The sequence below is a fragment of the Amblyomma mixtum genome, chromosome 3, assembly GCF_055824585.1.
Source record: "Amblyomma mixtum isolate Tamu chromosome 3, ASM5582458v1, whole genome shotgun sequence".
NCBI classification, from domain to species: Eukaryota; Metazoa; Arthropoda; class Arachnida; order Ixodida; family Ixodidae; genus Amblyomma; species Amblyomma mixtum.
Genome location: NC_143014.1, coordinates 31,428,046 through 31,455,670, shown reverse-complemented (window position 1 = coordinate 31,455,670; position 27,625 = coordinate 31,428,046). Strand labels below are relative to the sequence as shown.

General features: G+C 48.8%; 1 protein-coding gene across 11 annotated transcripts in view; it reads right to left on the bottom strand.

The window, feature by feature from the left end:
* Positions 1-21,150: 21,150 nt before the first annotated feature.
* LOC149349565 (uncharacterized) overlaps positions 21,151-27,625 on the bottom strand; it is a 51,650-nt gene continuing 45,175 nt past the window's right edge. For 10 of the 11 annotated variants that reach the window (XM_089578557.1, XM_089578552.1, XM_089578555.1 and 7 more), the window contains 3 exons: positions 26,364-26,611; positions 24,928-25,491; positions 21,151-23,835 (listed from right to left, as the gene is read on the bottom strand). In XM_089578557.1, coding sequence (XP_089434683.1) covers positions 23,701-23,835; positions 24,928-25,491; positions 26,364-26,528 — 864 coding nt within the window. In that variant the 5' untranslated portion in view covers positions 26,529-26,611 and the 3' untranslated portion in view covers positions 21,151-23,700. Of the gene's footprint in view, positions 23,836-24,927; positions 25,492-26,363; positions 26,612-27,625 lie in introns of those variants that run through there. The other variant, XR_016290127.1, reaches the window with a different exon arrangement.

Below are 27,625 nucleotides of genomic sequence, written 5' to 3'. Positions count from 1 at the left end.
TGAGGACCAACAATATCTTTGATCACGGTTCGTAACCTCCTAGCCAGTATTTTCACAAGTGTTTTGTAGTCTACATTTGTCAAGCTTATTGGACGGTAACCCGAGATTTGTTTCAGCTTTATACTATAATCGGTCTCTGGTATAAGTGTCGTGCGCGAGCACGCAAAATATGTGGGGAGCATGTCGCGATCATATGGTTCAGTAAAAACCTGACATGACCAATGAACTTTCTTATGTTTAAACATTTTGTACAATGATGCATTGAGCCCGTCATGGCCTGGCGACTTGCTGAAGTAGCCTTGCCTGTTCCTGTGTGCCGGTCATTGTACTCTTTTAGACCGAGGCAAAATGTACTGAAACGTGTAAAATGAATGGCTGAACAGCCCGCTGTGAAAACTTTCTTTTGAACTGCACGTCGGGGTTCTCCCTTAAAGACATAGATGACGGAAAAGCGAATTATGGTACCATGTAGTGTCGGTTGTCTTTCGTGCAGAAAGCCGGAGACTGTTGAACATGTGTTTATAGATTGTTGGGATGGGATTTTCTTTTTGAATGTTTTACAGCGAACTCTGATGAAATATTTCCCTTTAGATCTCCTTGGAATTCGTTTTTTGGCAGTCGAGAATGATGGTGGTGTACGGTATGGTATGCGAATGCTATTGGATTTACACAGCGTGTAGAAACGAAGAATGGCTTTCGGCATGCCGCCAGTATTTTGGTGTTTCTGCTCGTGAAATCGTAGAGGTTTTAAAAACTTGGCCATGGGTACCAAATAACTGCACTGGAGAAATTGACAAACTTGAATCATTTATAGTCAGACCAGTTGTCTACAAACCGACTCAGTTTTCCGATTGATGCAGTGCGTATCTTGTTTTGCGAAATAAAGAAATAAAAAAAAAAGAAACTGAAACTAAGTGCGGCGATGGAGGAGTGCTCTAGAGCAGCGAAAAGCGCAGCTGGTCTGTTTTCGCCGCCGAGGGTTCGAATCCCGCCCGAGGCTCTAATTATGGTTTTTTTTTTTCTGTTCACTCTACACGCTCTGTGTGACAAACGTCAGGTTTTCGTTCACACAACCGCTTTAATACTAACGCTTTAATAAAAACATAAAGCAACAAAACATTTCCTCGCAGCTCGCAACAACGGCCCCGAACCGTAAGGTGCACCTGTTCCGCTCAATTTCGTCTCGCACACAGGGGCTGAGCTACCGCAGTATTAGCACTTTTTCTCCTCGGTCCGGTATAGCTTATTGCTGGGTACTTATGCGCCGCCTTACGGTTTGGGTCACTTCGTACGACTGTACCTCGGAAAACGTTGCCAAAAACCGTGGCCACCGCTCAGTTGGAGCAGAACTGCCGGCGACACACGGATGAAGTTTGCTCCCCGCATGCGGCGCTCTATTTTTCTAACCTTCAATCTCGGGCTTGTTTAAACGAGCACAAAGCGAAGCTTGCGGGCTTTAGCGACACAAACCGCTCTGCTGCGCGCTTCCGCGGCGCTAATGGCTGCAAACTTCTGTCGTTATTTAGCTTAGCGGGAGACTCGCTTTGTCATTTGTGTCCGCGCGTGAGTCAATGCGGAAATACAGTTATATAAAGAGAGAAAGACAGAGCGAGAGGAAGAGTTATATACTACACGCGGTTTCGCACCAGCGGCAACTTCGCGACGTGCCCCTGTCACCCTCCCGAAATGATTCCCACTGCAGCGGAAATAGGAAAGCATGCCGCCTCGCGACGTCCGTACCCTGCAGCTTCATTATTCTCTCGAAGGTCAAACCCTGTCAGGCGCTGCGCGCGTTGCCGCCACCTTCCCGACAGCGCGCCCAACTTCGGCCACTTTTGCCATTGTGCGTGGGAGCGGCTGTCAGTCAGGCTTTTACCGAGCCTCGAGGGACCGCTCCCAGGTTATCCTCTGAGGGGAAGAAAATGAACAAATAAAAAGAACGATTCTCCCGCAGCATTAGTGAGAGCGGGAACTTAGTTTCAGACAAGCTTGTGTTTTTTCAACGCATGCATGCACGTGCTGTTTAAGTATTTTTTGCCAGGCGACGCATTTATTAATTTATTTGCTACCGACGCTTTCTACCTTTAGCGCAAGTGGTAACCGGGTGAATTCGCTTCTCTTCAACGTTTGCAGCCATTATTTTTTTCTTCTCCAAACCGTGGCCGCGCAACTGCACGTCCCATCTCTCTCCGTCTCTGCCATTCGCCGATCTTGCGTAGTGCGTTCTTCTCGCATTTCGCGGCCCGCCGCTGTTTACTTGCCATTCGTTCAAGGGTCACTAAAGGTAAGATATAAGTAATAAAAGAGAGCAGATGGGGCGGCATCTTTCTGGCTGCGAGCGCGCTGCTTGAGCGTAGCAGCCGAACTCCACTACACTCACACGTCTGGTGCGTGGCCACTATAAAGCGCTCCGTTTCGCCGACGCGTCTTCGCTACACTCGCTACAAGACGCTCACCGCGCCGCTGGGCGTATCCTGGGCAGTTGCGTGCACTATGTCGAGGGCTTGAGACGTGCTCGGTCGGCCCAGTGCGAGAACCCACAAAGCAAGAGCAATTCTGCCAGGTCCCGCGTAAGAACGCTCTAGATACCGGGGTCTTTCCTTTGGTTGCGTGCAGCGCCTAAAAAAAAGGAAAAGAAAACTCGGGTAGAAGCTATTTTAGCGCCCGACGTCTGTGATTTAGCGCCGAAGCAAACACGCGAAAAAGATCGTTTGCCGACTGTTCCATCGCCCACTCGCGAGAGCTCGAGCTTTCGCAGCGCTGCGCAGATTTACTGGCACGCGGTGTGAAATTAAATAAAAGCGAGCCTCGCGTGCCAGGAAAATAAGCAGTGACAGGGAAAGAGAAAGGGACGATGCAAAGCAAATGAGCATGAATGGCAGTCGTATTATGGGTTTCTGGTTTTCGGTTCTCATTACTCGCTTTGAAACTTTTTGGTTGGCTTTCTTTCTTTTCTTCCCCTCTCTCTTCCCGTTTCAAATGCGGCGAAACTAGTCTGGCGAGAGAACACGGCGGCGCGGCAGAAGGAAGAAGACTGGCGGCCGAAAGCGGCTGGAAAAGCCGCACGCCGCGCACGCGAGAGCGCTCGCTTGTCGCCATATCGGGCTCTTGATTAAAAACGGCCGCCTGGGTGACAGTCGTAACGAATAGGCGACGCGAATTCCGCGAACAGGGGGAAAACTGAAAGGTAGCCAGATAAAAGGAGCAGGGGGAGCAGCCAAGGGAAGAGGCAGACACGCGGGAAGACGCGCGGCTCATTTGGTGGCACCGCGTAAGTGGCACTCGACATTCTGCGGCAAGGCGTCGCTGGACGGAAGCGGAGCCAATACCGAGATTCGGTCGCGGTTTCTAAAACGAAAGCGCTGCGATCGATCGCCGCTGGCCCGGCGAGGTCACTCTCGGCCCCTTAAACTTTACGCCCTTTTGTTTTGTTTTTTTTTTCTTTCCGACGCGAATCTGCCGCGGTTAGGAGATCACGACTCCATGAAGCTACTGCGTTTTCCTTTTTTTTTTTAATGGCGCCTTCCCTCTCATCGTCTCCAACTCTAGTGTCAACAACAGGCGAGGTCGGAGGTTGGCCGCAGGTGACATACTTTTGTGGGTGCGAATTTACAGGGGAAAGTACCGCTTGGGAGAAGCACCGAAGCTGGCACTCCTGTATTTTATTTATTTATTAATTGATACTGCAATCCCAGGAAGGAATTCTGGCAGGGTGAGCACACAGAAATAAAAATACAAGTACAATATTCAGTAAAGACTACAAAGGCTACATATGATTAATACATAAACAAAACGAATGAGCAAAGCGGAAGAAGAAAAAAATCAATGAATGACTGCAACAGAGCAGTTCTGATGGAAAACTAAGATGAACATATCAAATCTCGACCGAATAAATTAATACTTATCACAAAGAGCATCAAGTCGACAATATTTATATATTCAGGACAAGGCGGGCGTCAGGAGCAGAATACAACCGAAAATAGTAATTAATTAACGCTCAGGCTTTCGACGAATGATGTCAGAGATTGCTGTATAACTTAGTTGTTAGTAAGCCGATTACACTCCATTACTGTCATCGAAAAAAATATTTAAAGCAGTTATTGGGCTGTCAAAAAGGGGTGACTGTGAGATTGTGACGTTGTCTTGTAGTGCAACCTGAAGAGAAAGACATTAATCCATCAATGCTAATCTTAAAATTACCTTTGACTAATTGATACAAGAATTTCAGTCTAGAAATGCGATTCCTTTCGGTTATAGCTATTAGACCAGCCCTATTTAACAGGTACTTGCTGATGAACGTCCATAGCTATTTTAAACAAAGCGAACTGCTTTCTTTTGTACTTTTTCAATTTATTTGGAAGGACAGCCGCTTTGTAAGCTAGAAACCGAAATTGAAGAGTAGGCAGTTTTAATACACGCCTAAGAAAAAAAGTTTACAGCTTATAGACCTTATGCGAAATGCACTGCCATCTAGCGGTCGCCGCGCGCGATCCGCCATGTTGGAGGATAGCCGCCGGATTCACAGCACGTGCTGGTGCACGCTCGTCGCGCGCGCTCGAGTTTGACCGTCCTCAGTATGCCCACATATTGCTTAGTGCCTTGCTGTACGCACAAGAGTCACAAAGACGCCCAGGGAGAAATGGCAAGAGGGCTTGATTTGAGCGCATTTCTATTTTTGGACTGCGATCCCCGACATCCGCGGCACAAATGTTGCAGAACCGTCGCTACATGTCGAGACATCGCGCAACACATTTCGTTATCACCATGTAGCAAATGAAATTAGAAATAAGCTTTGTAGGCACGAAGAAAATATCACACAAATGCTTTTTTTTCTCCTGCGGTTGCCCGTGAAGGGCTGCGATTATCGGCCTCGCAAGAGAGTAATCGTGATCAGCTGTTCAGTGGTACGTTTCGCGCTTTGTGGGAACCGTCGCTCGTAGCGTTATCCGCCGCAGCGGTTACACGCGTTAGTTTTTAGTGCGAATATTTGTTCCGACGGAAACACTAGCAAGGGTCAAGTGCCCGTGACACGGAGCGTTTGCGCTCTGCAAGTCAGTCAATCGTTTCTGTTAGACCAGGGAAAGGTGCCTATTTTGTGGACCGACGGCTTGTATGCATGTAGCGATTTCACTTAACCGGCCGGTTTGCACGAAGCCGTGTGTTGTGTAAAAAAAAAAAAAAAAATTACCGTAAGTGAAGCCGCTCAAGAGGTACCATAGTTCCAACTAGTAGCAGGAATGCATAACGCGTGTACAATCCTCCAAAAATCTCAGTGCACAACTGCTTGCTCGTCATGGTAAAACCGTAGACACTGCTGCATTCACGGGCTACCTGTTTTTAACAGCGATAGACCAAGAATGGTAAACACTTGTGTAGTGGGGTCGTGCGGGAACCTAGGCGTGTATGTGCCCGGTAATAATAATAAAGCGTTTCCTTTTTCTGTCTAGGGCACTAGGGTAAACAAACAAATCCTGTACAAACTTTTCAAGGAAAATGAAAAGCGTCGGATGTTGAGAGGCCACTTTTTTCGACACTACCAGCATGTGAGGTTTACTATCGTTTGCTTTCGGCGCCGACGCAACACACAGAAAATGTTACCACAACAGCAATTCAAGCGGCACGCCCGTTCGCAAAAAGTATCGAAGCAAATAAAAAACTGTCTCAAACTAGACGGAAATGCGCACATTTGTAGCCGTAAACGAAAATTACACTTGCTTTGTACATTTCTTGGTGTTCAGCGTCGGTAAACTGACGTAGGACACCGTGAAAAACTTGTAGCTCCGTACCCGGTGGCGTTCGGAAAGTGTTTTGGACGCGTAGTAAGCGTCTGTGAAGTCACTTGGAAACTTGGGCAGCAAAAACAGGTCGACTGACCATTCAGTCATGTTTACAGGCTCAAGTGACAGGAAATGAGATTTTCGAGCCAGCACAGCAGTAAGGAAGCTAACGCGGGGCACGCCTAAATCCATAGAGCAGAGGCGGAATGAGCTTCAGTCATCCTCCAACATGGCGGCTTTCCACTGGTTCTTCTTTTCTCCGATAGATGGCAGCAATTTTGCATAAGGTGTTTATTCCAGTCAAGGTGAATAGTGAGCCGAAATCCTATATATTTGTAGTGCGAAACTTCGGAAAGAATTTCATTAGCACAAAAATAATGGAATATAAGGGGATTTTTTGGGGGGTGTGATTCTCACGTATACCATTTTTTGGAAGTTAATCGGCATGTGCCAGGCATCACACCATGCAATAACTTTTTGGAGTGCTTTGTTAAGTTTTATCTTAACAAATGTAAGGACGTTCGAACACACATTTGAGGTGACTTGCGACTTAGGTGCAATGTTAGATGTAGAAATCCAAGGTCGGTGGTTTCCTTAGCTAAATTATAGAACTTAGAGAAAATAGCAATTTGATTCGTTTTCCATTTTTACACGCCGTGCGCTAGAGTCAGATTGTATGCTTCGGGTCATGGATGTTTTCGAATAGAAAAATTTTCGTATTTACCAAAATAAATGTTCTCTGAGATATATGAATAAAAAGTTTTATGATTTGCCCTAGGTGGCAGAATTTCACGCTTTGCCTCATAGTGGTGAACCAGATCCCGAAACCTATGCTTAATAGCAACCTGCCGTTTCAATGGCTTGTACAGATATTATGCGGAGCGCGTGAAATTGATAATAACTACTCGAACAGCACTTACGGAAAGATGGGGATACATACGGGCGCCATCTGACGTCATGTGCGTCATGTGAAAACCACAGGGAAACGTACGTAAAGCACACGATTTCAGTATGTTTTCCATATCAGAGGGACTTCGTATTCTAATAATAACGTACGCGCGGCGCATGTACGGAAATGGTTCAGTAGCTACGAAGGGTGTTTCGCCTTATCTTCTGTTGTTTTTCATTGATTCTCCCGGCGATCCTCTAGCGAAAAATTTTCATATATATTACGGTGGTAACGAGACATTGCCCAACTGAGTAACGCGCTCCTGAAAAAAAAATTCCTGTCATGATGTGTGCCGTTTTACGTTCCGAAGCTGCACAAGGGCTGCACAAGGCATCACGCAGTGGAGCCTTCTCCAGATTGTTTTCAACCACGTGGGGTTCTTTCGTATCTACTGACACCGCACAGTACAAGGGCGTCTTTTTGAATTTCCCCCATTCGAAAGCAGCCGAACGTCATAGCCACTGACCTACCCGGGAGGGTAAATTTTCTACAAGAAATCATTGACGGCGAAGCTGTCGTAACCGAGCAATTTTTTCACGATTCTCTCAACCGTGCCCTCTACGGGACGGTTTCTTTCGCACGACGGGCGACTAGCTTCCGTAAGCATAAAGTTATCTTTTTTTTAGGGAGAAGCAGAATGGCAAAATTGCACGGAAAGTCACAGAAAGTAAAAGAATACATATATATCTAGAAGAGAGGAAGGAAATAGTTTATGTCAAAGAACCCAAATAGGAATGAAAGGCAAAAGGAAAGTACGAAATAAATGCGTTGTAAACAGCTTTGATCTCTGACAGAAATAGCCTAGGATATGTTAGAACTGAGCACTTCATCCACTCGACGCAGTGATGACTCAGGATAGGACAAATGTTAGATTTCTCTTGTCTACAAGGATATGTGGACACGAGCGTTGACTAATTTGACGTGTGAATTTACTAGGCAAGGTGACTCCAGTCACCGCGGTGATTCAAACGGTAAAATACAATCATCCAGCAAGATGTCTGCGTCACGCTACCCATGTGCGCCATGACAGGTGCGCCCCGACACCTGCCACCTGGATGCGGCTGTTCACAACAGCGCGCCGCACATCGTACTTGGCAAGAACACGGCTATTCGAACAGAGCTGTAGACCATGGCAATACGTGAATAACACCTTTAGAGTACGGTTGTGTTTTCAGTATTTGCAGGAACCATGTTTGGGCCAGAGGGCAAAAAAGCTTTTCATATGCTTGTCATATGTTGTCTTATGCTTATTATGTATGAATTAGCATTTTTTAGTATATATATATATATATATATATATATATATATATATATATATATATATATATATATATATATATATATATATATCCTGCAGTATCTGCAAATAAATAAAAATAAATAAAGATGCAAACAAATGAACCAAGTGAAGAAAAGACAGAATACACAGGCCTCGAAGAAACGCAAAGATGCTAGAAAGACAAGCTAAAGCATTCGAGCATGCTGGAAAACGAAAAGCGCGGGCGACTCAACGCCAGCGAAGCGCGTCGTTCGCCAATTATGATGATCGACCGGTGAAGTTCTGGATGCGCCCGCTTCCCTACTGGCGACGAAGACCGAGATTGGCTGTGTCAATAAGGTGCACGAGATGGCTTCGGTTCAGATTTGTATTGCCTTTCACGGCGCGCACGACAGTGATGTATTTTGCACCGACAGTCGTGAATTGTGCTCCGCTTCTTGCCTAAAGTGTGCAGAGTGGTCACGGGTCTTCTAAGCGATGCATCTGGAAGACCCTACATTCAAATGGAAGTTGGGAATTCCCACTTTCCGAGGAGAGCATCACTTCTTCATGCGTTGTCAGCGTGAAAAATATTGGAACGGGAACCGTACAATGGGGAAATCTTAGCTGAGGGAAACTGAATAACTTCGATGGACCGGACCTCTCTATATATCTTCCGTAGCAGCAAGTAATTTTATGCTGTTGTGTTCGCGTTTGGGTTGACGTTGAACCCCCCTCAAGGGCAATGCACTCGCGTAATGCCTTCGTATAGAAGAATGAGGGCAGCTGTTGGAGGAATGCCTCGCGCAGGGACCTGACGCCATCGTACTTCTGGCTCTTTTCCAAGATGAACGAACAACGCCTAAAGCAGGAGCACCCTCGCGTCCCACGAAGGGGTGGGTGCAGGGCAACTTTGGTGTCCTGAACAGCCGCGTCTCCAACCTTCTACGATGCCATGTGGCGAAAGTGTGTCGCCGCCGGTTAAAACTATGCACTCCCGGGAAAGGGTTAGTTGGAAGCTTTCACTGAATGGGACATTTTCAATTCCATCGTCTACAGCTACAGCCCAGAAGGCAGAACTCTTTGAACACCCCTCCTGTTTCCGAACCTGACTGCACTGCATTGCTTTTTCGCAAGTTGCGATGCTATAGAGGGCAAAATACTTGTTTAGAACACCCAAGCTGCGTGCTCCAGATTGCGAAAGCAGCGGATAAAGCTAGGGCGACTGCGCAAGAAAACACGATGGAATACCGTAAGTGTATTGCTGCGCATGCTCACATCGAGTCCGTTTCGAATCAGGCCTTGTCGTGTGTGCGGTCCACGAAACATGTCCAGAACCTGTAGCTCAACCATTCTAAACAAGCCTTTTGCCGTCTGTACATCATTGAAGTTGATATAATCAAAATTTTTGCTACTTTCTCATTTCTCAAACCAAAATTCACTGTTTTTCACCCTTTCCTTTTTTTATATGTGCTAGTCACGCACACAGACGAAGTTTAGGCGCCAGCTTTGTGCCACTGTATGTCCTCGTAATATCGCGTGTTCATTTTAATGCGCAGGTGTTTTTTTACCGTGTATAAAAGAAACCCATTAGTTCTGCACCCAGAGAGCCACTGGAAGTTAGAGGGTACTCTCTGTGCTCCAATACGTTCTATAATGGCGCTCTTAACAGCTTTCTAATAGGGGTGTTCGAATATCAAAATTTTCGAATACGAATCGAATACGAATACTTGATTCCGAATATCGAATAATCAAGGACAGACGCATTTAATCACTACAAAGCATTTATTTGAGCACCCAAGAACATCACAGTTCAACTATCGATGATTAAATGAACACAAAAGGTGTGTGTGGCTGCACAAAAAGTATCGAAGAGTCGAACATTATTCTTAGAAGAGTGGAAATATCCGAGAGGACGGCTAGTACACAGCATTGATTAAGGCTAGCTTTCCATCAGCACAAAAGAGCGTTGCAGGCATGAACATAACAGGTTGTCGTGAAGGAAAACCAGCTGCTCCACATGGTCAGGCAGAAGTAGTTCCCTTGTAGCTGAAACGACTCCTCCAGCCTCAGAAAATGCCATCTCACTTGGCACTGACCTGGCACGTATTGCGAGGTACTTCGTGCATAGCTCTGACCACACCAGCTTCGCAGGTATAGCCACATAAAAAGCTCACCAGCGCAGTCAGGTACGACATGGCCCTTGGAGGAAGGAAAAATTTTCCTTCCTCGAAGGAAAAATTCGAAGGAAAAATTTTCCTTCATCCATGTGCATTGCTTTGGGCGCCGCCATGTTGTTATGTCTGTGTCGATAGGGCATGCGGACCGAAATGAACGCCGGTGCTCACAATGAATATTCGGCTAGATACGAATATTCGCGCCGGCTCGAATATCCGAAAGAACACGAATACTTGGAATTCGAATCGAATACGAATATTAAAAATATAATATTCGAAATATATTCGAAAATTTCGAATATTCGCACACCCCTACTTTCTAAGTTTGTTGCTCTGTCTAAATCAACTTCCTGCCCCCCCAGGGGCCGAGTAACTTCCAAGTTTCTCGCGCGTCACGATGAGATTATTTTAACTTTGATTCAGTATGCATTCTTTCGTATACTTAATTAAATGTGCTTAGTGAGACGTTATTGCATGTTTCTGAAGGCATGGAGACCTTTTTTTTTATTCGAGAAGTTTGAGGCATGGAGTCCTCTAGCATAAAGCATGGAGAAAGGTCATAGAGAAGAAACTGTCGGATCTATACGGCTGCAAGATGCTTTGTGCACGTTCATGAGAACACCCAGATTTGAGAAGTATATTTGGTTGGCAGTAACGTTCCGATCAATAACGTGCTCAGTACAGCAGAGGACTGAAGAGGATATACATCTTGGGTGACGTGCAGCCTCGCCAGACTACGTGTTGTGTGGTTCGAGATTGCTGAAGTACTGCTCTATTTCCTACAAGTGTCCCCCACCCCCTGTTCTTTCCTCACGCGCCAGTATTAGTTCCCTGCTACCATGGTCATTTTTGCTAGGAGTACAAGGCAGAACCGTTAAAGAGCTGTTACCGTGTAGTATAAAGCAGCACGACCAACGAATGTGACAATTATGCTCTATTTTTTATTCCTTTAGCGGTTCGTCACTGCAGCCTCAAGCGACGCTCCGCTACCGCCGGGACCTGCTAGTCGGCGCAGTGGGCGATTACGTGGAGAAGAATGGAAGAAGAAAAACTCGATATTCCATCGGCCCAGGCAGATTGGCCCAGAGAAAGCAGGAGACTGCAAACATCACGGGAGGGGAACTTGCCCTTGTCAAGGTAGCTTTGCGTGGTTTCAGCGTCGTTCGGTTTATGTGGTATTCCGCTGCAAAGCTAAGCTCGTTGCTAGGTTTCTACCGAAGGCCTCGCCTTCCAAGGTACGGGTCAACGAGCCCTTGTCTCGTCCTACGAGTGACACACGCATGGTCAGCATAAAAGGTACCGGTTTATTCCGGACCAAACCAACGCTGCCCAAGGGGCACAGGACAGAACGTGGCGTCTAAGCAGAGCATCAAGTCAAGGCTCTCGAGAGCGCAATGCTATGGAGGCCGCCGCAGTGGATTAGTGGTTATGGCGCTCCGCTGCTGACCCGAAAGACACGGGTTCGAACCCGGCCGCGGCGGCCGAATTTCGATGGAGGCGAAATTCTAGAGGCCCGTGTACTGTGCGATGTCAGTGCACGTTAAAGAACTCCGGGCGGTCGAAATTTTCGGAGCCCTTCACTATGGCGTCCCTCATAGCCTGAGTCGCTTTGGGACGTTAATCATAAACCAAACAAGCAATGCTATGACTACGGCAAAACTGGCGATAACTCCTCAGTGAGGCAGAACAAAAACACGCTGAGATGCGAATGGGACAATGGAACAAGCGCCACAGGTAAGGGCTCGAAGCGGTGCATAAAACCTGGCTGCTCGCGTAGCAGCCACTCACGCCAAACCGCTATTCCGTCTTCGGAGATGTCACTTTCATCTTCTGTCTTGATCCTCGTACGGTGCCACTCCGCCTTCCTTGTACGTATGTACGTCCCGACGGCTCGTGCTTCGCTGACTCAAGTTAATACATAACGGAGTCGACTGACGGAAAGGGATACGAGTCTCGCACTGTCACCGCGTTCAACCGCTGATAATCGACACACAACCATGCTGTCGGCAGCTACCGCAGGAGGCTTCCCCATGGCCAGTGCCTGGGCACAGGGTCGTGTAGTGGCCATGGCCTCCACAACGAAGGCAGACTGGAAGCCAATCGGCATGACCACGATTAGTTGGCCCTTGCCTGAAGGAAAGCGACAGCTGGAAGTTGGCCGAAGTTATATCAAGTTGGCCCTTGGCGCGATTGGTGTGCCATGAAGGACCTCTTGTCCTAGGAGGCGGCTGCAAATCCGGGGCAAATTGGCTTGGACAGCCGGGTGCGTCCCTTGACGGGAGTCTGTGTGGAAGTTGGGCACCGAGCCGTGTGCGACCGAGGATCCGAGCTACGCACAAGATGGCCTGAGGGAGGCTTCAACCGGGGGAGGTGGCTTGTATTGGAGCTCCGCCAGGAATGACGCCTCGATGCGGAATGCTTCCATCGTCATGTCGCCGAAGTCCTTGAATTGGCGGCGCCGGAAATAGGGCTGGAACCTTAGATGGCACCGGTACGTACGGCATGAGCCACGCTATCCGCCTCAGGTACTCCAGGATCTGCTCGCTCGTGTAATTCTTGGAAGCTGCGTAGAAACTCAAGCAGGCCCTCATTTTAGACTTACATTCCGGTGCAAAGCTAGTCTTTTATCCGGATGATGTAGTCCGGCGGCAATAATTCTTTCCGAAAGCGCTCTGTGAAGTCTTGCTTTGTTATGAACGGCTGCTGTCCACGTCTCCAAGTTGCGGCAGAACCTACTAATGCTACAGGCAGTATACGAGTCAGCAAAGCGCAGACCGAAGAGTGCCGGTCTGGGTCAATTGATCAAATGAACCAGTCAAACGATGAAGGACAGAGGAGAGACGCGGTGTGTGTCTCGTCTCTCCTCTGTCTTTCGTCGCAGTCCGAAATAGCCATTGCCTTCTGATCGTCCTGTAATTCGTAAAGGAAATCACAGATTTCTTGTCAGCATACCCATTATATTTTGGAACTGGAAACTTAAGCCGCAGCTCATGATCTATGTAGTACAAGGTGCCTACACCGCGGCAGGAGGAGAGGTTTGAACCACAAGCCCGTCACATTATACTGCACCCAGAGACAGTCGTCTGCCTTTGATTCGCCTATAGCTCAGGCTCTCGAGAGCCAATTTAATCCTGAAGGATTCTGAAGCTGCCGCATGTTCATCGAGCTTTGCGTCTAAGTGTGACGATCGTGTCTAACTGGGCCGACAGGCCCCACGTTGCCGCGCTCAGGAGTTAGCGCCAGTTTTGCCGTAGCCATGGCATTACGCTCTCGCACCTCGACTTCATGCTCTGCTTCGCCGCCGTTCTATGCTGTTCACTTTGGGAAGCGTTAGTTTGGTCCGGGATAAACCGGTATCTTTTATGCTGACTGTGTATGTGTCACTCGTCGGGTGATGCCAGGGCTCGCGGACACCGTTACTTGGAAGGCGAGGCCTTTATCTCAAGAGGCCTTCATAATTCGAGGCATAATTATTCATGAGGTTAGCTATAGAACAGCTTTGCAAATATTCTACAAAACATAAAGCCGGAGTTCGAAATTCAGAAGCCAGAACTTACTTAAGTCTCTATATCTCTGTTCCCGTCTTTGAGTCCTGCTTTCATTTTTTTTTTTGTATTCAGATGTACCGACCAGTTCATCAGAACGTCTTATTCCCTTGAATCAGTGGCCAGCCCTCGAATCATCCCCTCTTTAGACACTGAAAGGTTGATATGCAGCGAGGTTGACAGCGAAGAGACGTTCTACTCACTTCATAGTTTTGTACCACAGAGGTGGCCTAGTCGTTTGAGCATCCGCCTCGTATGCCGTAGGTGTGGGGTTCGATCCCCAGTGCCGCCGGGTACCCACTGGTGAACAATGGGTACAAGCTTTCCCGTGCCTGGCGCTCGGCTTCTTTAGAGTGGAAAATGGATCTTTGACCCCCACCTTCAGTAGGAGAAACAACCTGGTGACATGGCGCTATTTGGCTATTTGGCCACAGATACCCTTGCGCTGTAAAAAATCGTCATTATCATTTATGGTTTTGGTGAGCAGCTAGTACATTTGGACTGCTACTAAAGGATTTTTGCTGCTCCTGTCATCTCCGCAAATCCTGATCAACACTTGCAAAGAACGCTGAAATCAGTGTACTATCGCGATCAAAGTGTTAGGAGACCCGTATTCTCAGAAAAACGTTTAGTGCAACTCAACCTCGCTACCTAGTTGGGCGGCATTGTTACCAGCGGACAGAGCCCGCACGTCCCCTCAGACCTTCACAAATTTTTCACATCAAGCAACGACTTTGCTTTCAAGATAGTACGTCGAACACAAACGCCTACACATATCAGATACTGTTGCAACACCTCACTACAATGTGGAGGTGCTTTTGTAAGATACACCTACAGCGTCACGGACTCAAGAGCCGGATTTACAAAACTAATCGCAAATAGGAACGGTTCATGATGACTCGTACTTGCCGCATTGCAAATCGTGATAGCCCACCTCTCAGTCGCCACGGCGCTAGCCAGCCATGGACAGTTCTGACATGCGAGGCGCCCTCATTGTTGTTTTAGCTCACAAAAAAATACAGCAATCAAGAATTCGACCTCCGATTTGACGAAACCAGCTGTAGCTTCCCACAGTACTGCCACGTGTTAGCGGAGAAGAGCTGATCTGGAGGCTTTGCGGCGCCGCCGCCTCGGCACTGCTGCCATCTGTAGAGCTTTGCCGACACTACACCATAACGCAGCGAGGAGGCCCAGTTCGAAGTCCGCTCACGTGCCACTCAGCAATCAGCGATGAGTCCCCGAAATCGAAGGACAACCTCTCCGTGGCCGCAGTTGCAAGTCAGTTGCAGTTAACTGACTGAGTGACTGGCGCATGCAAAACTACGAAGCATGGCTTGCAAACAGGGTGCGAAGATTACCGTTTGCCTCAAGAGGTAACCGTGTGATGTTCCACGCAATGTGATTTTTCCTTTTGTTTTGTGCCGCCGCGGTGGCTCAGTGGTTACGGTGCTCGGCTGCTGACCCGAAAGATGCGGGTTCGATCCCGGCCGCGGCGGTTGAATTTCTTTGGAGGAGAAATTCCAGAGGCCCGTGTACTGTGCGATGTCAGTGCACGTTAAACCCCAGGTGGTCGAAATTTCCGGAGCCCTCTACTACGGCCTCTCTCATAGCCTGAGTCGCTTTGGGACGTTACCCCATAAACCAGCCAACCAACCTTTCGTTTTGTGAGTTATTACTCCCAAACTTGATTGGATGCATAGCCCAATTGGCTAGTTAAGGGTACAAATACAAGATAATCACAAAAGTAATGGCTGACATTCCAACAACAAATACGAAAAGACGCTAAAAATTACAATCAAGGTACTGAAAATATCAAGAAAAGGCAGAAACATAGTACAAAAAATGACTTGAGTAGAAAAAGGACAAAAATGTTACAAGATTCACGAATTCCGACGCAAACATAATGACTTCCACAATTCCGGGCAGCCAAGAAAAATACGTTTTAATAACGCTGAAAAATTATGTTTGAGTTTTATGTCATCGGGAACCCCATTCCATATGTGAGCACCTTTGAATTCTAAGAGCCTTTGGTAGTAAATGTTGCGACATGCTGGTAGGTTAAATGTGTTATTAGTAGCGGCTATCGTTTTTCTCACTGGTGATATAAGCATTGTAAGAGGCAAGGGATCATTAGTTCTAATTAGTTTGTTTTCTACTTCAGCTATCTTTAGTTTGCTAATATGTGCAGTTGTTGAAAGAGTGGCCGGCTAGGGACATGCAGTTGCCTTTGCGAATGATGTGGTACCGACGGCACGTTCATGCAAGCGAATAATTGGCTCTGAATATGTTTTATAGATACTGCCCAATGTGTCTAGGCAGCAGCACAAATGACTGTGCACAAATGAGAAATACAATACATGCAGAATAGGTCCACGAAAACATTCTCTTGCCCTTAGATACGACAGCCGTATGCTAATTTCGAGCAAGCATTTTTAATTTGTTGTTTCCATCAGGCTCGAAGACGGCATCCACATCCTTGGTGTGGGTGACATTACGCAAATATGCAGCATTCAGGGTTAGACTTAAATTGTCACAATTAATATTCTTTTTCCTTAAGTGAAGACGGCATACTTACATTTCCCGGAGTTAAGTGCGAGCCGACTGTTGACGAACCATTGCGAAATACTGCTGCATATGGCTGACCCGAAGCGAGCGCCGGCAGCGGCTTCTCTGAAACCGCGACGAAACTTCAGTCGCAAAATCGCCAGATACGAAGTTGCGTACCCACAAAGCCCCCTGCTCTTGACTAGTCTCGCGGGCTGCTATCGGGCGATGAGCGAAACTTTCGGCAAACCCATGGAGAAGCTGAGCGACAATGGTTCGACGTCTGCCAGCCCATCGCGCTCTGCCATCGCGCGGCATGTCGCGGCTAATTATCGCCTCATGCGGTTAGCGCTTTGTACAGGGCGTTCCACGAAACTCGAACCAAGGATTTTAAAAAAGTGGCGCACCGGAGCTGGATGAAACCAAATACATATTCAGGAGAGCATGCTGCCGGGCGAGTTGGTGCTGCATCTTGTGAAAAAAAAAAACTAGCGCAAACGACAAAAGGGACGTAGGAAGGAAGATTGTTTCCCGGTGCGTGGCGCTCCTCTGAGTGTTAATAAAATTTTGCTTAATTAGTTAATTATCTTAGATTAATTATGCAAAAAATAATATTCACTTTATGGTCACTTGCGTTTTGTTAAGTTGTAAAGGGGATTACGAAACAACCGATCCAGTTTTTTGTCGCAACATATCTTCTACGTGGTCATTTTCCCAACATTTAAAGAAACCCCGCGAAATATGAAAAAAAAAAAACACGTGATTGCGCTCTTGCGCTACCTTGCTGTAGCGCTGCCATCCGCGTCCTGGGGCCGAAGCCACACTCGGTATCTTGGAAGTGCGTCAGCACATTCTTTTTGAGCATGGAAAGCGCGCGCTGTGATCTGCGATAAATGACAAGCAAGCCATCGACAGCCAACTCAGACAGAGCTCCTATTGAGCCTTCGCATAGGCAAAACAAAACAGGAAGAGAAAGCAGTGGAGTCATGGAGAAAGATATTGGTGGAGTCGCGTCTTTCAAGGTAGCCTCCTTTTTTTATATTTTTGCCATTTTGCAGCCCGTCGAACTGAACGGCGGCCGCTCACTTGGGCGCGATCAGCGCGCACGCTTCATTAATTTTTTCAAAACACGGTGGGAGTGCTGTAATATGGTAGCGCTTGAGCGCAGTTACGTGTTGTTGTTTTTTTTTTCATATTTCGCGAGCTTTCTTCAACTGCCGGGAAAAAGGACCACGTAGGACATACGTTGCTGCAAAAAACTGCACCGGTTCTTTTTTAACCCTCTCTACAACTTAAGGGAACGCACGTGGCCCTCAAGTGAATAATAAAAAGTTGCATAATTAGTCTTAGTTAATTAAATAATTCAGCTGAATTTGAACAAAAAATGTTACGTGAAACACCGTGTATTTCCCGATGCGACGAAGTGAGCTGGGTTGGAAGAGAAGGCGAAAAATATTTGTGCGTGGCGAAAATCTACATGCTACTGCCTACACTAACCACTATGGTTTCTTTTATTGCCGACGCCACGGCTTCACAGCGAATTCCGCTTCGTAGTAAATACTCACCTCAGCAGTGCGCATTGGTGCATCTAGTGCAGGTCCGACATTTTGCTGTGCCTGCAGTGCAAAGCGTAGCAATGAAGCTGTAGCGCGATCGTAGCCGAAAAAGGGGACTTGAATGAGAACGCAGCAATTAACTGGCAAGCTCAAAATCCATGCGAACCAAAAATTGCTTAATGAGGCCTAATTTTTTAATAGCTAACTACAGCCTCAAGAAGCCTCGAGCAGCCATGTAAGAACCGAAAGTGAGGATTCGCGCTTTTCTTTCATGCGCCTCATACTTTGTGAGCTCGCACTCGTGAACATGAGAAGCGTTCTTCCTCCCTTTGAAAAGTATATTTAGCTCGTCTGATAAGGTCTTGCTTGTTGCCCAGGTATTATTTCAGGAAGTGAATTACACCAAAAGAACGAGAAACACCAGCAGAATTAGCATCTCGGCTGCCAATGGATCGCAGCAGAGAAAGAACCTGTTTGCGTTTGTTCGCAGGACGACTCTGAGTTGAGTTGCCCATTGTTAAAAAAAGAAAACAAAAAACTTGATATTGTTTCCTTGCTAGTCTTATTTGTTTGCGTCTCCTGCGTTCGTAGTGCGTGCACCCCGTGGTGGCAGCCAAGAGAACTAGAAGCGCTTCTCCTGAATTGCTGGTGATGTGCCGGTGTCCGATTCAGGTCCGGCAGCACTTGTTCGACCAAGTGTGTGGCTCAGCGAGCCTGGCACTGCGAAGAGGTTCGCACCTCAGCCGTTCGCACTCTGTCCATATGGCCAGCTGGCACTATCCACCGCACGAATTTCGCGCACTGCTGCGCGGGTTTCTCGATCAGAGCATGCTAGGAGATGGTATATACAGGTACCATCGCACGCAGCATGACTTGCAACACGCATCAGGCGGTACGAGCTGATGTCACGAAGCAATGCGAGTCGGGCGCTGCTGCAAAGTTCCGAATATAGCTGCCGAGCAGCGTGCCCACGTACTGTGCGGCACACTGTATTCATCTTCTATCAAACGCGAACCAGCCGACAGTGGCCGCCAGAGCTTTGCTCTGATCGCGACTTGTACGTGGCATTCGCTTCCGAGTTGAGAGTTGAACGGAAACCGTCTGGAGAGTGCTATTTGTGCTCGACGTGGGGAAAGAAGCGCTTGCCAAATGTGTCGCGCGGAGCGTATTTGTATCTCAGACGCATTACCTAGCTTACAGTTTATTGCAGGAGGCTTTGCTTGTATATGTAGGCACTCAGCGAGAAGGCGTACAGATAAAAATTTCCCTTTTTGAAACTGGCCGCCCCGGTGGCTTAGTGGTTACGGTGCTCGGCTGCTGACCCGAAAGACGCGGGTTTCATCCCGGCCGCGGCGGTAGAATTTCGATGGAGGCGAAATTCTAGAGGCCCGTGTACTGCGCGATGTCAGTGCACGTTAAAGAACCCCAGGTGGTCGAAATTTTCGGAGCCCTTCACTATGGGGTCCCTCATAGCCTGAGTCGCTTTGGGACGTTAAGCCCCAGGAAAACCTTCTGAAGCTACGGATGCGGAGTCCCACTCAGTGGTATGGCCTTTATTATTTCTTTTTACTGGCCAGACCACACACTGTCCATACCGTTGATTGGGATTCCACGCGCATAATTGCAAAAAAAAAGGTAGGGTTTTAGCTTAATTCAAACTGAATGGATGTACGAAAGCATGCTTTAAGCCTGGCTGGCTCGTGGTTTTGCCTTGCTGGGTCGTCGGCCCGTATGGCGACGATATTAGTTCGATAGTAGTATTAGTTGATGAAGACGACGATGTGCAATGTACGAGTATGTGTTGCAGTTTCACACCAGGCGTGATCAGCTGCGGCGATAGCATAGTGCTCTCCTGTAGTGGCCAGTGAAGCTGATCTTTGCACCGCCGCGGGTTCGAATCCCAGTCGCGGAAATATTTCTTGTATTAGCGCAAAACCCCGAGCAAGATCTAGCGATGTTTGTATGCTTACGTGTTTGTGGGCTTCTGCGAAGTGAAATAAATTAATCAAATAAATATTCGCGACTGGGATTTGAACCTGCTTTGGGGGAATAGATCAGCTTCACTGGCCACTGCGTGAAAACACTATAGGCTGTCGGCACAGCCGAAAATGCCTCCTGTCAAACTGCAACATAATCTCGCGCTGTGCATTGCACATCGTCGTCTTCATCAACTGATACTACTACAAAACTAATATTCGCGCTTTGAGCTATGTGGCAGTAGCGACAGAGACATGTGCGTTGCATGCGTTGGCGCGGGCAACGTTGTTGCAGAACCAAGGCACTAGAGCAGTACGCGTTGGCGTTGACATCACTGCTGCAGAAACGCGGCACTGGAGCGCAGGCCTGTGGCGTACATTGGCATGGACGATGAAAAAGTTGAACACGCGCATAACTGGCTCCCTGAGTCAGTGGACACCTCAGACGCGCTTTCAGGTGCATGGCGGTTGTGTTCACTTGCGAAGAACTGTGCTTTCGCGTAATATTTCGAGCTTAGCAATGCGAAACTGCGAGTTATTTTTATTTATTTATGGCTTGGCCAAGGACACCCTCAAGGTCAAGCTTCACACAAACTTGGTGAGCCGGTTTCACCTCGTGAAGTAGTGGTTTCGCTCTACAACTTGAGCTGCGCGTCTGCTAATGGTGTACCTGCCCATAAAAGACACTTCATGTGATAAAACGGACGCGGGTAAACTTCCTTTTACGCATGCGCTCCGTGTGTCACTTCAGTCTCCTGTGAGCAACGGCCCACAACATTCGCATCGTTGTGAAGCAGGCATCCCTGCGGGTGCCGAGACGGCAGTGTGCTGTGTCCACTAATAGCGCTAGCTATTAGCGGGACGCTGGGCCGGTTTCGCGCCGTCCGCGTGGCGAACCCTGAGGCCGCCTGGGCCGACCCGAAGCCGCCAGCCTTCGGTGGCAGGCCAGCCTCAACATCATGACGCGGATCAGTTCTTGCAAGAGACCCAACGTAGGTACAAGGGCAGAAAAATACTGCTTACTCACGTTCGTAAGCTCCTTGGGTAATGCGTAGCTGTTAAACGAATATCATGATCATGAGTCATGCGAGACGCGCATGAAGCGCTCGAGTTTTGAGCATCTTTGGATTGTCGTTCGGCAGTTTTTCCACAACTGACTCATTAGCCTCTCTATTCCGAGCTCTTGTGTTTCTCCACGTCTCATTAAACCATCTTCCTTAGCGTACCCTTATTTTTTGTTCTTCGTCACACCTGAAGTGACACCGACTTCCCCTTTATCGAATGACTTGCACTTTTTTCCCGCCATGTTCAGTGTGACACACTTTCAACCGCTGGAAGTAGACTCGGACGCCGTGATGATGAGTCGAATTTTATTGCCTGAAAAGTGGCTAACGCCGGTGGTTCGTGTAGATGCTGAACGATAAAAGCAGTCGAGAAAGAAGACCGAGGGGACGCAACAAACGTAGTAACTGCGCGCCGCAGAAGTGGATGCAATACCAAGCGACGTCAGCACCGTCCGCCCGCCGCGAGCGGCGCGGCGGGCGGCCGGGCGGGCTGCGCTCGACGATATGTCACCGGCGGGGGGCTCTTGTGGGGCGTGCTCGTGTCAGCGCGGCGGCTGGCGTCGTAGAAAAAGGGGACAAATAACGGTCGGCTACTTTGATTGGAGAGGGCTGTCTCGCGGACCGCACACGCCAGGACATTTCCCCACCCAGCGGGGAGCAACGTTTTTCCTACGACTTCCTGCACGACTGGCCGCACTTCCTACGACTATGGCTTTCAGTGATATGCTAATAGCGTCCTGCCTGCCGGCAGCAGCTATGCGCGGTGGGACGAGCTATTACGTTCCCTGGCACTCAAGGCGCGAGTGTACGATATGCGCTGCTTTCGAGTATATGCAGCCGCGGGACAAAAGTTGGCATTCGCTTTCAACACCGATATGAAGAATGACACTCGGCTTCAGTTAAAACTGTTGCGCAAAACAGGTCGCGCAGCCATTTATGAGCAGCAAAACGTCCGAAGCATGCGAAAACCTAAGCTTAAAGCGTTTTCAAATCGCAGCCACGACCCATTTCGCAAGAGAAGTTACCGCTTTCAACTTTTTTGTGAAAAAAAAAGGCATACTTTGGATGGACAAATCCTGTACGAGCCGAAAGTTCCACAATAGCCCTAAGTTCACCGACCTTAATTTTGGGCTGTTTACAGCAGCCAAAACAACTTTTGCTCCGTTTTTTTTACCAGTTACTATTTGTATAGGGACAGTTGATTGCTGCCTGACATATACGTAATGTACTCATGAAAGATGTAAATATGAGGGATGATAGTTAATCTACATTAACAAATCCTTCCTCACTGCTACATTACGGTAAGCAGATATCTAGAGAAGCATGTTAGCCTTATATGCGCAATTCTATTGCACGCACAAATGTAATGGCAGGCTTGCTGTTGATCATTACGTGTTTCTGACGTAGACATATTCGCATCCGCAAGCGTAAAAAAACAAAAACAAACAAGGCCCTAAAAGGAGAAAAATTCTCACTTTCTCGACTTACATCCGCGCCTATAACCAGTATTGAATAGCTGTTCGATTTCTGAGTTTGAACATAAACTGCCCGCATAAACTTAACGATTCGCTTACTTTAAGACTGTCAAGTAGCAAAGAAATTGATTTCGCAAAAAAATTAGGTTAGTTAAACAAGGAGCCTGCGTACTATGACGCAGCTCCCGCCATGTTCCTCAGCCATATCTTACTAAGTGGCAGACGTAAAGGTCGGGCGGTTGCGACCTCTCCTTTTGTTAAACGTCATCCCATAGGGAGTCGAGGACTACGTTCTCACAATTATCACGTAACGGTCGAAATTTCGTTTTTCCTTAAAAATGGCTTATCTACAGGTGCAATCACTTTGAAATGAGGAATTCATATCAGAGACATATAGGTTGCCTTGCAAAGATGTCGCTTTCTGAGTCGAAATACTTGTGCAAGAATATTTTTCCCGAGCATATGTTTAAGGTAATAAGTGTAGAAGGCTGTTCAGCGCAGCGCTGCAATTAAGACAAAGATCCACACAAAAACTTTTAGCCTGCAGGCGAACTTGCGTACCACGCCGACAAGGACAGGCAACAAATCTCAGCGCCTTGGCGCAAAACTTGACTGCGTCGCTCCCTGTTGTGCGTGGCAGAGCGTCGACGCTCTGAAAGGATAATCCGCCAACATCCCGAATTCTACGAACAGGAACGCCTATTGTCAGTGCATGCCGAATCGCAGGATGGAGTGAAACAATGGGTCTCACGGAATTCGTGAAAATGGAAAGAACGATTAGAATGGCCAGCTTCATCTATCATCAGCGCCCGACAGGTGTGCACCATACTGCGGCTTGCCTTTGAAATCTCTGAGCTGCTGTCACACCAGTGCATGCTGAGTTTTTTGCAAATCGGCCTCAAGCGCGCAGGCGCTCTTGTCGCTTAGCTTGCTGCTGCGCCGTCGCCCAATTCAGCAGTAAGAAAGCTGCCGCTCAAAATGGCAGCGTTCAGCGCGCAGCTGTACTTTACACACCGCACTGCTACGATTAGATTCAGGCCAACATTGGTTCGTTGATTTTTCTGCGTCCTACAAATACTTACTGGCTTAGATGCAACTGTTGCTACCTGAAACGCATCTGAATAAACGCGAACGAACGGGGAACCCATCTACACTATTTCCTATCATGGCAATCTACGTTGCCACTTTTTGGGTGGCGAAATGTTCGGCGTGGAGCGGGTGGAGGTGTGGAGAGGTACGTACTACATGCGTCAAAGTCGGAAGCGATATGGCAGTTACTTTGAGCAAATGTGACTTGTTCGGAAGCGTCTGCAGAGTATATAGGGGCCTGCGCGAGGCGCATGACCTTGAAGCAAAGGACGAAAAGAAGTTCGCACGCTTCACCACCTCAGCCGCTGATTTCCCCGGATTGTACGGTGCAAGTCTGAGCCGGAGATCGATGGTGCCAAGACGCAGTGGTCACAGTGAGGTTGCTTTGGGGGATCGTTCTGTCTCGAACGTTGTCGAGCTCGAATCTAGCAAGAAGAAAACAACAAAGACAGTGTCGGTATAGATCTACAAAAAGCGGGCATACTGTGGTAAAGCACCAAGACTTGCGTGAAAGTCGGGCTTGGGCCTCCCAGGCTATACGGGTATCGTTCCCGTGTTCGTACCATTACACAACTGTCGCCGTTTGATCGTGTTCAGAAGCTTTCGCCGCTAGTCACTGAGCCGAGGGAAGCGCGTCGTGTGAGAAACATCAGATTCTCCTCAAACGGCCACTGGCTTGTGGCATAGAGTGACGGACGCGAGCTTACCGGAAGATGTAGAAGCTGCCTTTGTACTACAGTCTCACCTTTGGACGCGAGCTTTTCATGGCAAACTGCAATGGTCGAATCGCATCAAGGATTCTGCTCCAAGAGCGAATGCTCCAACTGAACTAGCTCTCCGCACTGACATTTGAACCCAGCTGGATTCAAGCCATCGACTCGGCCATCGGAACCATCCAGGACCAGTTGCACAAACGCCACTCATCGGTGACCTGAGCTTAGCAGTGGCAGGCACTCAGTAACATTACACTGGATGCGCGGTTGGACGGGACATGGCTCGAGAAAGCTAAGTTCCATTTTCCTCGTGGCTCAGCCTTGCTCTTACGAATTCGCTGACTATGCTGTGTGCGATCAGTAAACGTGCACTTATAGGATGAGCTTCGCCGGTGTAACCGGACCGTCAACAGTCGAGCAAGCCACCGTCTGTGCTAGGCAATGGCTTTTTGTACTGGCCTTCACACTGACGTTTGCGGGCGCGGCAGAGAGGCCGCGACGGGACGCGCCCTCGGAAATGAACAGCGGCAATCAAGCGCTGCTCGGCTCCCTTACCGCGGTGCGAACACTTGGGGTTTGCTTAACTGGGTGCGCTTAAGCTGCAGATGGAAAAGTTGGACCTGCTGTAGGGGCTGCTGCAGCCTCTACCGAAGTCGCTGTTTTGTTGAAGCAAGGCACACGTCGACAAGAACCACTGCTCTCCGTTAAGTCATCGCTCGTGCGGGCCTCCACCGCGAACTTGAGTCCGCAACAGCCAGTGTGAATGACGGCTTAGACAGCCGGCGGATCGGACGATTCGCGTACTTCAGCCGAGGCGTCCGGCAACGACTCGGCGTCCAGTGCCGAGTCACGCTCAGCTGCCGAGCCCCCGGGTTCCACGAAGGTGACAGTCTTGGCCCCGCCAGCCTCCGAGCGGAGGACGCACAGCATGACCACCTTATTGGAGCCGGCCTCGTCCTCATGCAGACGCTGCGGCGCGAAGGCGCGGTTTTCCGTGAACAGCGCCTTGCATAGCTCGACGGCCGCCGAACTGGAGCTGAGTCGCGACCGCGACGTCAGCTGCCCCAAGAAGGAGCCACGGTCCTGGCGCGAGCGCTCAGCCGCGCGCTGGCCGGCCAACGCGTAGAGCGCCACGAAGAGCAGGCCCAGCAGACCTAGGCCCAGCAGCACGAGGCCGTCCTCGCGCACGTAGCGCGGCGTGCGCTCGGCCAGCAGGGAGCCGGCGCCGAGCAGGGCGGCGCAGAAGACCACCGACGTGGCGTAGATGCAGCAGCAGCCGAGGCGCGTAGAGCGCACCACGCTGTCCCAGCTGACGAAGACCAGGCCGCAGCAGCCGCCCAGGGCGAACAGCACGGCGCCCAGGAAGACCTGCGGTGTAAGGGCCTGTTTCCTCGTCCATGCACCACAAGGGCGATCACAGGCTCTGCTCGTCCGAGTCAGCTAACACGTTCAGAGCCGATCGACGCATTCTGGATGGCCTTGCGATATACGGGTCAGCACGATAGAAGCCAACGAGTTTGTTCGGCCACATACTTCAATCACATTTGCTTCGCAACTTGAACTGAACGCTTAAAAACCCCTCCCCCTTGTTTCTGCTTATCCTAGGCGTCGCATAATATGCTGTCTGTTCAACCACCAAGGGCCTTTCAAAGTGCCGAAACGCTCGTGCACTGAAATTTCGATGCAAGTTTAAAAATCACATGTGACCGAAATTAATTTGGAGCTACAGCTTCAACTCACCGACTTGAGACATGGAGACTGGGACGAAGGAAAACATGCAAGAACGAGTGCTGTCTCTTCCTTCGTCCCGGCCTCAACTCGCGCTGTTTGTACTAAATGGATTACTAACTCATCCAAGCTTCTGTTTTAGCTTGAGGCATGGGTGGCGAAATAGTGCTTTTCTCTTTTTCTCTACCACAGCGTGCGTCAAAGTCGCTTTTTCTCTCAACAGCAACATGTCCAGAAGAAGTCTTCATTCCGCAGTTGGCATCATGTGAGACCACATGTCCAGGGTATTGATCCCGTAAGTAATGAGGATAATGTCGCTGCACCCCGTGATATTTGGCCCGGTAAAAGGCGCGGCTGGCTCTTTGAAGCTGCGTCTGGTGGCCGTCTGTGTTAGAACTGCTCGTCACGAGAAAAATTCAGGCTAGGTCGCGGCAGTGGCATGCAAACAAATCCTGAACGAAGGTGGGCGTTTGGCTCTACGCGTCTCTCTGGAATGCGCGGCGGCTCCTGACCTGCGTGGGCGTGGGCGGCGCCCAGAGCACGAGCACGGCCACGGCGGCACCGAACAGGGCCAGCATGAAGAGCAGGTAGAGGCCCCGACAGAAGCGGCTGCAGAAGCCGCCCAGCGCGCGCTCGGCGCCCAGGGAGGACTCCTGGGGTGCCTCCTCGTCGTCCATGCGGCCAGACGCCGCCGTAGCCGGCAGCGCTCAGGAGCCGGCCGCCTCTGCTGCTGCCAATGGCCGGGCCTCGGCCAGCTCACCTGCGGCGACGAGACACCCTGTGGGCGCCCACGTGCCTCGCACCTAACGGAGCACAGTGCACTCCAGCATGCTTCTAGGGCCAAAGGAAAGGGGGCAGGAGGATATAGCCTCCCTAAGGAGCGAGTAACAAACGCGAAATGCTGATGCCAAGGCGACCTGCTCACAATTACCAGCACTGGGTCTTCAGGTACTGCAAAGTTTAATTTCAAGCAGTTTTCAGAGTACAATTCATAAATGCTTTAACACTACGGACATCACTGACAATACGTATAGGAGGTCTGAAACGGCGGTGCGCACATTGTAGGTTTTCTGCATTCAGGAAGTCGCAGGCCAGAACTGGGGTGGTCGTAGTGGCTTCAGCTGTTCGTTACTGACACCATTTCATACGAATCACTTAAAACAATCGCCATGCAAATGCAAGAGCTCTATTTCAGGCAAACATATGGGTTGAGCTAGCGTTCATTATATCCAGAAGTTGAATTGCTTGCATGAAGCGTCGCACCTCGCCGTTGCATACAAAAATGCTCGCTAAATCAATCCTGAAAGTGGCTCGTTCCCCCCAACTCAGATTTGCTCAAGTTTACGTTAAAACCTGGAGACAATGCGTTACCAACCACTTTCCGTAATTCATAAAACAGATAATTTGAGAAACAGGACAAGCCCTTAAAGGGGTCGTGAAACGTTTTCCGAAAATTTTGAACGACGTGTGTATTTGGAATTCTGACCCTTCATTCTATAGTATACTTTGGTTCGTTTCATCGTCTGGGTTGATTGAATAGCGAAAAAAACTAAATTTCGGTTTCCCAGCGCGCGTCCCCCTCAACTCACAGAAAACGTCATTTTAAGAAGCCAATCAGAGGCTTCTGTCGTCAACACAACATGGCGGCTTAGCGAGGCCTGTTTAGCCATAGTTGACCGAGGTTACAGCACGCATATTGACTCGAATGTGGCACCGTCGTCTGCTCAGAATGGAGTCTGCTAGCTCTCAAGCTGACAGATGTGCGAAAACTTGG